Source organism: Euprymna scolopes, chromosome 6 (assembly GCF_053919585.1).
Source record: "Euprymna scolopes isolate OS-2025 chromosome 6, ASM5391958v1, whole genome shotgun sequence".
Classification (NCBI taxonomy): Eukaryota; Metazoa; Mollusca; class Cephalopoda; order Sepiida; family Sepiolidae; genus Euprymna; species Euprymna scolopes.
The window spans coordinates 34,453,936-34,466,365 of record NC_136487.1 but is presented as its reverse complement, the minus strand read 5'-3'; the positions used below and the strand labels follow the sequence as shown (position 1 = coordinate 34,466,365).

Sequence of the window (12,430 nt, the reverse complement as noted above, 5' to 3'; positions counted from 1 at the left end):
GGTTTATAGAATAGAGGTGCTGTATAAAAGACCTTTTTCCTCGGTTACCTTTTATATTTTATTAGTGTTCCCTGTTTCCTCGACTGTACAAATATACTGCAATTAAATGTAATGAGAACAAGCATCTCTCTGCATTACTTCCTACGTGAGATGCCCCTATTGACCCCTAATTGACAGAAGCAGGGTATCTTGCTTAAAGTGAACGGAAATTCTTCTTCTTCTTCTTCTTCTTCTTATTATTATTATTATTATTATTATTATTATTATTGTTGTTGTTGTTTTTATTATTATTTTATGTCTCTACATAAAATTTATGTAAATATTTTTAGTATTTACTTCAACATTGTCTGATCCGCATATATACGGGCATTTATATATATATATATATATATAATATATATATATATATATATATATATATATATATATATATATATATATATATATATATATATACAGGGTGTCCGTAAAGTTACGATACAGTCTTATTGTTTTATTGTACATAGTTAATATTTATTTTTGTGTAGCTGTAGGGTGTCTGTATAGTAACTTGTATATATATATATATATATATATATATATATATATATATATATATGTATATATATATATATTATTTTTTTACACAGTGATCACCACTTATCAAGGCCCGGAAGCCACTCAGGGATAAGGGTTATTGCAAGTACATTACGTTAGTGTGGAGATTTGATGAAGTGTTTAATTAAGGGGGCGGTTCATTAGGAATTTGTTAACATTAGACTTGAAGACATCCAAGTTGTAGTCCGGAGGGAAGCAGGCAGACGGAATAGAGTTCCACAGGCGTGCAGTTCTAAGAAAGAAGCTTTGTTCATGGAATCCGCGTTTTGATTTAGGCACAGATATAGAGTGGGGAAAATTTTTCACAGTGGATTCAGCTAGACGGGTGTTTTTCGTGAAAGATTGGCGAGGGGGGACCAGGGATTGGAGCTCAGACGAGCACCTGCCATGAAAATAACGATAAAACAAGGATAGGCTCGCAACGTCTCTTCTGTGGGAGAGGGGTTGCAGGGAAGAGAAAAGGGCATCCCCCACTAAACCACGAAGTCTATTTTGTACTCTGTCAAAACATGATAGGCTGTTTTTGGCAGCTCCTGCCCAGATATGGCAACAGTATTCCATCCTTGGACGTACTTGGCTTTTATATAGATAGAGAATTGCATCAGTAGTGAGATATCTTCTGGAGCGGTAGAAGGATCCCACCATCTTTCCAGCGACCTTGGCAACAGACTTGATGTATGTGTTCCATTTCAGATCAGGAGTAAAGGTCAAACCCAGAAGCTTGTCAAAACACGGGGCCTCACCCAGACGAGAGCCATCCATCACAATTGATGCCAGCTAGGGATCAGAGCGTTGATGATGTAAGGATAGGAGTTTGGTTTTGGATGCATTAAAGGTAACTAGCCACATCTTCCCCCACTGAACCACCCGCTCGAGATCAGAGGAGAGAGAATCAGAGAGAACTTTGTCATTTACAGCCTTTGATGTGTTGCCGTAGATGGTCGTGTCATCAGCATAGATGTCAACGAGTGATTTAAGTATGTGTTTAGGGAGGTCATTGATGTAGATCAGGAAAAGAGTTGGGCCCAGGATTGACCCCTGAGGGACTCCAGCATTTATATTGCAGGCCTCCGATTTTTGTCCATCTACCACTACTCTTATAAGCCTATCAGAGAGAAATGATTTAATGATTGAGAAAACATTTCCAGTTATATCGTAGCTGGAAATCTTGTGAAGTAGACCCTTATGCCATACCTTGTCGAAGGCCTTTGATATGTCAAGAGCAATTGCCCTAGAAAGGAAGCCTTTGTCAAGAGATTCACTAATCCTGTGGGATATAACCGTCAGCACATCTGCGGTAGATCTTGCAGAGCGGAAACCATATTGTGTGTCACTAAGAAGGTTATTCCTGCTGAGGTGGTTGACTATTTCTCTATTTAATATGGATTCCAGCAACTTACTCATAACACACAGGAGACTTATTGGTCTGTACTGAGAGGGAGATGACTTATCACCTGAATTCTTATCTTATCTCGGTATTTGTTTCCAGTCGTTCTGTACATACACTTCACTGGCCACTAGTATTTAATAATGTCGACTCAGGAGATGTGTGGTTGGAGATTGCGCATCTTCTGCCACAGAAATTTCATGCGCATACACCTCTTACATACATAATAAAAAACAATAACTTTCTATATTAGTATCCACATACGTGTACGTTTCATCCTAATAGAATAATACGTATGGAAGATAACTGGTCAGTCAGACACACGAACACTCAGATGAAAAACCCAGACGCGAATCAATTTCAACTCAAATCCAAGCGTCCCATCCAAAAGGTCAACTTCAAGTTGTGCGACAATATAGACGGCCGTCTTAAGTGTTCAACAGATCACGTGCACAAAAGCTTCACATTTTTATTTAGATTAACTTATTTTATTTTTCTTCAATGAATCTGAGTTTTAAATAACACACACACACACACGCGCGCACACACGCATATATATATTTTTATTAGAAGATAAAAAGTTACATTTGGTCGCTACAAACAGCCATCTGTTTCAGTCAATGAGACTTCACCAGGCGATCTGACGCTAAAGAAAAAAGGAAAAAGAATTTTTTTATTTTTTCTTTAGCATCAAATTGTTCAAAGTCGCCTGAGGGAGTCTCATTGACTGAAACAGATGACTGTTTGTAGTGACCAATTATAACTGTTTACGTTCTAATAAAAAATGTTTTTGCTCTTATCACCGAGTACTATCTAACAACCTCGTTGAGTTCATTAGTTCCTACTTTTGAATATCTCAAGCCTGGATTAATATATATATATATATATATATATATATATATATATATATATATATATATATATATATATATATATATATTCTAGAAGTGTAAGCCATGTTTAGTTTCAGAACAGTTTCCGTTGGTTCGTTGTTCCACACAAGTCCTGAGAGGTGACTGGCTTGCAGTAGACAGTTCCACAGAGCAAAATATTCTTACCGTGTCGAGACGGAAAAAATATGCGAAATTGCTACAGAAAAGGTTTAATATTTATGGAGCAATTCTGGTTTCTGATTGGTTGGTAGCAGAAGAGAAATTAATTCGATTCTTCAATTCCTAGCAGCATCGTTTATAAATAGAATCGCCCGACTGTGTGGGATCATACCCCATTATAAATAAAAAATATCGCAACATATATATATATATATATATATATATATATATATATATATATATATATATATGTGTGTGTGTGTGTGTGTGTGTGTGTGTGTGTGTGTGTGTGTGTGTGTGTTTGTGTGTGTGTGTGTGTCGCTTGAAAAATAACAACAATAACAAAATCTAAATTTATAAGCGATAAAAATAAACAGGGATTATGGCCTAACGGTTAAGGCACAGGACTGTGGTAAACATGGTCTGAGGTTCGATCCCTAGACACAGTTAAACTACGCTGATGAGAGGTAATGACCTTAAAACGCGTGTACGTAGATTACTGTTTTAAAAATAATAAATAAATAAAAATGTTATATACATCCAAATTAAAAAGGGCGGCTTTCTAAGTAAATAAAAAAACGAGCTCCGAGGCGGAGTCAATACTAACCGTATGTATCGCTTGAAAAATAACAACAATAACAAAATCTCTCTCTCTCTCTATATATAATGTATTATTATTATTATTATTATTTCAGCCTCGCAGATTTTGCTTAAATAATCACAAGTTTTTTCTATCGACAGGACAATAATGTTATCTGCCGATCCCGTCAGACAATTTAAGCCAAATTGAAATTATGAAAACAGCTCTACTAACGTATTGATAACATTTTTTCCTTTTTTTTTACCAAATATACCTCCTAATGTGCTCAGCTTCTAATAAAAATCCTAGTAAATTAATTCCCCTTAATTGTTCGGTTGTTGTAAAAATGGAAGGGAAACTTAAATTTCGCTCCGTTTTAAATTTTTTATTTATTTTATATTGTGCCCCTAACGAATATAATCCAAAGAATAACGGTGCTCCTACACTTTATTGCTGAAATTGGAGACGCCATTTTATTTAACGCACCTTCTGTGCAAATCCTGGTTAGACTATCGCCGAAGCATGAAATAAATAACCAAAAATGTAAACTGTAGAATGATTGCCTTTGAAAAATAAAATAAATAAACAATCCAGTTCCCCGTTAAACAAAAGAAAAAAAAACAATCATTTAAATTAATTTGTTGTTGACCTTTCAAAGTTGCCTTACTTCAAAATAACGTTTCCAATTATTTATTTTTTCGACAAAAAATGAAAAACTATTGCTTTCATTACCAAATTGTTTTATTAAAATTCATAATATTTAATTATGAATAATATTTAGGTTTGGCAATAAATTCCTAAACTCCTGTCACACTAAGTAATTTAGGTGACTGAAATAGGAATTTAAAGATTAAGGACAAAACTGAATTTCCCCAAAGGAAAAAAAAAAAAATGTTTGTACACATGAAAAAAAAAAAAGTTACGGCCGAAGCATGAAATAAATAACAGAAAATATTAACTGGAGAACGATTGCAGGTACCCCCTAAAAAAAGCCACTTCCCCGTTATAAAAAGAAAGAAAAAAAAACAATCATTTCCATTTTGTTGTTGACCTTTCATAGTTAACAATATATAAAAAAAAACTAATTTATAAAAAATTCAATGTTGCTTTCATGACGAAATTGTTGTATTAAAATTATAAGTTTTTTTAAGCAAATTTTACGATAAATGTTTGTCCAATTATATTTTGATAAATTATTATACGATAAATGTTTTGGTTTGGTTTTGGTATTCAAATGGCGCTTGCACAGTTTAACCCCTGATGAATATGTCATGTGATTTTCTGTTTGTAATAACCGATGGGATTATCATCCAAATTCCGACTAAAGTAGGGTAGAAAATGCTCAGTCAACATATTAATGTACTTGGTCGTATTAATTCGACCTTGCAAGCGGACTATAGGCCCTGGACCATTGGTATTAATAATGCCCCACACCAAAACTGAACCTCCACCACCTTGCAGCATTGAAACTGAGCACCTAGGATATAAATTCTTCGTCTTTCCTCCGACGGACGTACTGCCTACCATCACTGCCTAGGCTATTGGACTTGCTTTCATCGCTAAAAAGCACTTGATCAATATGAAGAGTCATGATCTTCATTGCATCTGACGAAGTTCAGACGGCGCTTTCTGTTCTTTACAGAAATCATTGGCTTGCGTCTTGCAACATATTCTCGTAAAGTAAATTCCTTTAATCTGTTCTTGACAGTAGAAAGAGAGCACTTTTTAACAAGATTGCACTGTTGTTGGATTTGGGGAGCCGTTTTAAATCTGGTTCTTAGGTTGCGGATCTTGATAGCGTTGTCTTCCCTGTTAGAAGTAACTATAGTACAACCAGATTTAGGGACATCACGAACATTGCTGGTGTTTTGGTGCTTTTGCACAGCCTTTCGTACCATTTTCTCATCACATTTCTCGATTGGATAAACCGGAAAGATGGAGATTAAAGAGCTCCCAACGATCGCTAAGAGAAAGTCGTGGCATATGAACTAAATATTACGTTGTATAACCTGGAACAACAACAATTACGAGATGCTTCATTGTCGGTTAGTGGATATTTTAAACTGATTTAGGGGCAATAATTTAAGCTGGTTTTAAGCGAATTTGTTGCTGCAGACTTTCTTTTTGCATCCTCAATTTGAAGTTATTTTTTAAATTGACGTGAACACTAAAATATTTCAATTAAAATTCAAATATGAACAGGTAAAATTATAGAGGGATAAAAGACGAATCAAATGAGGTATAGGTTGTTTAAACAGTTACATTAAATTTAGCTTAAATTTGTAGTTTTTGAAAAAATTACAAGTGCGGACTTTCTTTTTCCCGGTACTGTATATATAACGACAATTATTACGACAGTAACAAATCTACTGTCTCACAACTGATGATCTTCATCGGGATACCTCAAATTCCGATTACACATAGACTATGACGTCACAAGATTAGATTATCAAATGAAGGTTATCAGTTGACCGAAACAGTAGCTTTGTTATTTCCGTAACCATGTAACTTGTTTACCTAAATAATACATCTTGCTCTAACCTCGTTTACTTCATTGCATTTTCTTTAAATTGGAATTACATATATATATATATATATATATATATATATATATATATATATATATATATATATATATACTAGCAAAAGTACCTGCCGTTGACTGGGTTCAAAAACAGCCTACAGAAAATGGACTCTGATTTATTAAAGTATGATAGGTTATGAAAAGGAAGGGTTGTAAAGAGATAGCTTCGAATTTGGAGGCATCAAAACCAAAGCAAAATATGATGAAAGTAAAAATAAAATAGATAAACCCCATAATTTATTATACCATACCTGTTCATACTGAAACACTTATCACAATATCTGTGGATCTATATTAAAAAACCTTGTTAAACTTTGTGACATATTTCCATTCTATGGAGGTCAGGTGCTACCGAACGCCCCATACCTTTATTATACCATATTTCTTCAAGCTGAAACATAATTATCAAAGTATACTTACGCAGATAGATATGAAAAGTCTTTATTAAAGTTTGTGCCTATTTCCATTCTATGGAGGCCAGGCGCGAAGGCAGGCCCCACAATTTTATTATACCATCCCTATTTAAGTTAAAACATACTTATCAAAGTATTATTATGTAGATCTATATCAAAAACACTTGTAAACGTTTTTTTTTTTAATTTTTAAATTTTTTATTTCCATACTTTGTGGACCAGGCGTGAACGCAGACCCCACAATTTTAATGAAGCACCGTTCTGCAGGATCAAAAATACCCATTCCTGTGTCTTGATACATCTTCTATCATTATATGTAATCAGTTTTTTAAAATAGTCAACCATATAGAAGCCTATTCGTGACCACACACACACACGCACACACACACACACACACACACACATTCAGCTTTATTATATATATATATATATATATATATATATATATATAATTGTCGAACTAAAGAATTTCATATAATTTCTAAATTGAAACAAAGGTTTTTTTTCGGACGAGATTTTGTTTCAAATATATTTATGAACTGTTTGTTTTTAAATATATTTATGGACTGTTTTTTTTGTTTTATGGAAAAAAATCAGTTCATAAACGTATTATTGGAAAATAACAGTTCATATATCAGTTCATAAATATCATTTCATAGCAGTTCTATTTTTATGTTTGATGTGAAAAAGAAATTACCAACACTTGTTTGATTAAAAAAAAACAGTGCATTAACATATTTTTATTAGAAAGGTTATAATTTTGTTATAAAAGTTCAAATAAAGACTGATTGAATAAAACTTTACTATTATTATATCTATTATATTATTTTATATTTGCTGTAAACAAAAATCTACATTATATACAATATTGTCATCTATATCCTAAAATTTGTTGACGTCACTTCCGCCGAATGGCTTTGTAAACAACGAAGTGCGACTCTTAACGAAAGCTAAAACAAGTAATGCAATCATTTTATTAATTCTGATTACAGGAGTGAAGCCGATGAAAAGGCGGTTGGAGCAATTTTTTTTCCAAATCTGATGGACATGTTACCTGTATGTGACTACGTGGTTATCTCATGCCCACTCACATCACAGACACAGGGTCTGATTGGGCGGGAACAATTCAAAATGATGAAGAAAACAGCAACACTTGTGAATGTGGCTCGGGGTAAGAAAACATCTACATTTTCTAATGTGATTTTTTTCTAAATAAAATTGTGCACATTTAATTGCAAGAATATATGATCTGCACCCATGAAAATCTTTTGAAGTTAACATCTTACAATGATTAACGTTGGATATAATTACTGTAAAAATTGGTTGAATCATTCTACCACTCCAGAAAGTAGCTGCCTCCCTATGTCTATATCTACCAATATGAGTCAGGTATATTCTTTAATGGAGTATGACTACCACATTTCTTCTTACAAGTGCTTAGCAACCAAGCAGAATTTCTATAAACAGAGTTTCTCCACAAGGTCTTCCAGTTTATGGAATACATTACCATAGGATTTTCCAACAGATTACAAGATGGTCTTAGATGTCGAAGTAATCAGGATATGCATAGCGTCATAGAAATTCGGAACTTACGATTTCTTTAAGATTTATGATAGTGTGATAAATAATATATAATCAACAATTTCCCCACTATTCAATAATCATAAAATCGCTTGCAAAGCAACCGAGAAAGCTTACTTGCTTGCCCGGCGATTCATTTCTGATTTCACCCTAAACCCTACAAACCACGCCTCCAAAATTCTCTGCACTCGGAGATGTGAAAATCACCCCTTCTCGAGTCCATGATATCTGTAGGGAAAATCATGTTACATGGCTAGCATATGAGCGAGCCTCGAAGGGTCGGTCATATAGCGAAAAAAACGAAAAAAAAAAAAAACGAAAGAAAGGTTAAAATGGCGATACCCAGCTGAAAAATACCTATGTGGTACCAGTATTCAAGAATCCTGGCGAAAGAGATGACCTGCTCAATTATGGTTTTATCAGTCTTCTTCATCTTTGCTAAAATCTTTCAGTCATTAATCAATCAAACACTAGTCCACCATCTTGTAAAAGCTAAGCTTCTTTCTGACCAGCAGTATATATTTAAGCCAGCTAGTTCTACTGCAGATATTTTAACAGTCATCCTTGAACTCATATACTAAGCACTGGATAATGCAGGGGAAGCAAGGCTATAGCTCTTATTATATCCAAAGCTTTTGACAAGATCTTGCATGAAGGACTTCTCATGAAAATTAAATCATATTGTATTTTGAGACGAATACTTAACATAATCAGATCCCTCTTCGACCAGAGAAAAATTCAGGTTGTTCTCAATTCTGACTAGCATTCAAACACTTATTAATGCATGCTTTGACAAAAACAAATACTATTTTTGAAGTGAAAATAAAATTTAACAGTTTTTTTTTAAATATACTAAGTTACTATTTTTGAAGTGAAAATAAAATTTAACAGTTTTTTTAAATATACTAAGTTACTATTTTTGAAGTGAAAATAAAATTTAACAGTTTTTTTAAATATACTAAGTTACTATTTTTGAAGTGAAAATAAAATTTAACAGTTTTTTTTAAATATACTAAGTTACTATTTTTGAAGTGAAAATAAAATTTTACATTTTTTTTTTAAATATACTAAGTTACTATTTTTGAAGTGAAAATAAAATTTAACAGTTTTTTAAATATACTAAGTTACTATTTTTGAAGTGAAAATAAAATTTAACAGTTTTTTTTTAAATATACTAAGTTACTATTTTTGAAGTGAAAATAAAATTTAACAGTTTTTTTAAATATACTAAGTTACTATTTTTGAAGTGAAAATAAAATTTAACAGTTTTTTTAAATATACTAAGTTACTATTTTTGAAGTGAAAATAAAATTTAACAGTTTTTTTTTAAATATACTAAGTTACTATTTTTGAAGTGAAAATAAAATTTAACAGTTTTTTTAAATATACTAAGTTACTATTTTTGAAGTGAAAATAAAATTTAACAGTTTTTTTAAATATACTAAGTTACTATTTTTGAAGTGAAAATAAAATTTAACAGTTTTTTTAAATATACTAAGTTACTATTTTTGAAGTGAAAATAAAATTTAACAGTTTTTTTAAATATACTAAGTTACTATTTTTGAAGTGCAAATAAAATTTAACAGTTTTTTTAAATATACTAAGTTACTATTTTTGAAGTGAAAATAAAATTTAACAGTTTTTTTAAATATACTAAGTTACTATTTTTGAAGTGCAAATAAAATTTAACAGTTTTTTTTTAAATATACTAAGTTACTATTTTTGAAGTGAAAATAAAATTTAACAGTTTTTTTAAATATACTAAGTTACTATTTTTGAAGTGAAAATAAAATTTAACAGTTTTTTTTTAAATATACTAAGTTACTATTTTTGAAGTGAAAATAAAATTTAACAGTTTTTTTAAATATACTAAGTTACTATTTTTGAAGTGAAAATAAAATTTAACAGTTTTTTTTTAAATATACTAAGTTACTATTTTTGAAGTGAAAATAAAATTTAACAGTTTTTTTAAATATACTAAGTTACTATTTTTGAAGTGAAAATAAAATAAAATAAAATAAAAAGAAATTAAAATTAATTGATAAAAAGCGCCTCCTTATTTTTATGACATCGACACGTGAGACACGTGTTGCCATTGAAAAGACTTAAAACCTGTTCACGTAACAACTCAACAAACTATTACCCAGAGAGAGTTATTGTTTCTGCTGAACATCATTCATTTATTCATTTTGAATAAATCAGGCGATTGTTGTTGGCATCCGTTTCCCTGATATCTTTCTATTTAGAATTCTTTCTAGAAAGATATCAAAGAACCATGAAAGAACCGTGAAAGTGTTTCAGTGGAACAAACTGGATTTGAACTTGGTACAGTCTGTTAAACACTTAGCCACAGTCACTTTCCCTGTTGATGGTGAGGAGAGATGAGGGAATTATTGACTTCTATCACTTTCTTGTCACGTGATGCTATGAAAATAAGAAACAAACTTTGAAGGAACATATTTCACTGGATAATGTAGAAATTGTCAATTATCTGATTCAGCTCAACACTATACAATTGCAGCAGACATCCATCAGCAACTGTTGCAGCATCAGAAACGGGATGGTGATGCTGGATAAAATGACATTACTGAATCCTGGGAAACGCCGATTAATACAGCTAATATATGTATAATGCAAATATTTTTATCTTCTGTGTTTTTTTTTTTTAAATTTTTGTCACCATTTCTTCTTCCCCAATATTTTTCTTCTCTAATTTTCTCTGTAAACAGGCAGAATTGTTGACCAGGAAGCCCTGTATGAGGTTCTGAAGAATAAAGAGATCCGAGCAGCTGGCCTGGATGTCACTGAGCCAGAGCCACTTCCGAGGGACCACCCATTGCTTTCTCTCCCAAACATAATCATCACACCACACTGTGGCACAAACACATTTGAGACGAGGAGAGCAGTCATTGAGCAGGCAATGGAAAATATGGAATGTGGACTTCAAGGAAAGCCAATGCCGAATGAGGTTCGGCTTGAATGAGCTTGGAATTTGATTTTCCTTTTATATTATTCAAATATTTTTCTATATAATTCGGAATTCTGGCAAATCGATATTCGATTCAAATTAGTCAGTTATTTATGTAAATTTACGAAAATGTTTAGTTTGTAGTATTTGGATAAAAATGAAATCCAAATCGATTTCATTGATTTCATATTTTATCCGGCCAGATAATTCACAGCATACACTATGTGATATTCACTATTTGCTACAAATGGAAAATTATGAATAGCTGGATGTATTTATAGTTTCATTTATTTACATTAAAAAATGCAAATATTCATAATATTGAGCTATTTCGAGTAGATAGTGCTTGTAGTTAATAAAAAACGTTTTCATTTTATTAAAAGAAAATCTTTTCTTATAAAATAAATATTAAAATTTTTAAACATGTTTATTTTATTAAAACTTCTCATCAGAAATTTTTTTTTATCAAATAAACATTAGAATTTTTTAAACAGGCTGAAAATATTGTTACCTATGATGCTGAACTCTAAATAAATGATGACTGAAACCTTTCCAGTACTATTACTTTTGATTCATTAATTTAACAATCTATAATTTTTATTCGATTTTAATCAGTTTTATGGAATAGTTGGAATGAAAAAGAGAGAAACAACTTTAATTCATTATTTTAAGCTTAATTTCTTGTCTCATCAACTGCTAGTTTATTTCTGTTGTAAACAAATCAAGAGGCAACGATGCCACGCTTCTAACACTCTACATTCTGCTATCAAGAAACTCCCAACTGCAAAACACGACATACACCTTACACAACTTGCCAATTTTAATAATCAAGTCCAAAATCCAACACTCCTAAAAAAATCAGGCTCTTTGTTTATATCCAACCGGAAGCACCTGATTTGCATATTACGCAAGCATATAAAAAAGGCAGTCATTTCTTTTTCTTTTTCTTTTCTTTATTTTCTCTTCACTCTTTCTGTCTTCGTGGGATCTTACAGGCTGCTGAAAGAACAGGTTTGTCACAAATTAAATCATTTAATCACAATTGCACCATTAGGAAAATCTGCCCTAACAGGTTTAATGAGAGCCTGACTCTCTTTATCCAGCCTTCTGGCAGATGTTCGTCCCAACACTAGTTTGAAATAGTTCAAATCCACCCCACAGTATAGACAACAATAAACCCAAATTTGTTTAGTAAATTATTAATTAGGAACAGATTTTGTAACAGTTTTCAGAAGAGGAAAAATGTTAAAACCGATGCGAAATTGTAA

At 31.9% G+C, this 12,430-nt stretch overlaps 1 protein-coding gene across 2 annotated transcripts in view; it reads left to right on the top strand.

Annotated features, from left to right (window-relative positions):
- LOC145278314 (glyoxylate reductase/hydroxypyruvate reductase-like) overlaps positions 1 to 11,713 on the top strand; it is a 51,504-nt gene extending 39,791 nt beyond the window's left edge. For both annotated transcript variants that reach the window (XM_080130605.1, XM_080130606.1), the window contains exons 3-4: positions 7,606 to 7,784; positions 10,924 to 11,713. In XM_080130605.1, coding sequence (XP_079986731.1) covers positions 7,606 to 7,784; positions 10,924 to 11,177 — 433 coding nt within the window. In that variant the 3' untranslated portion in view covers positions 11,178 to 11,713. The remainder of the gene's footprint in view (positions 1 to 7,605; positions 7,785 to 10,923) is intronic.
- Positions 11,714 to 12,430: the final 717 nt, after the last annotated feature.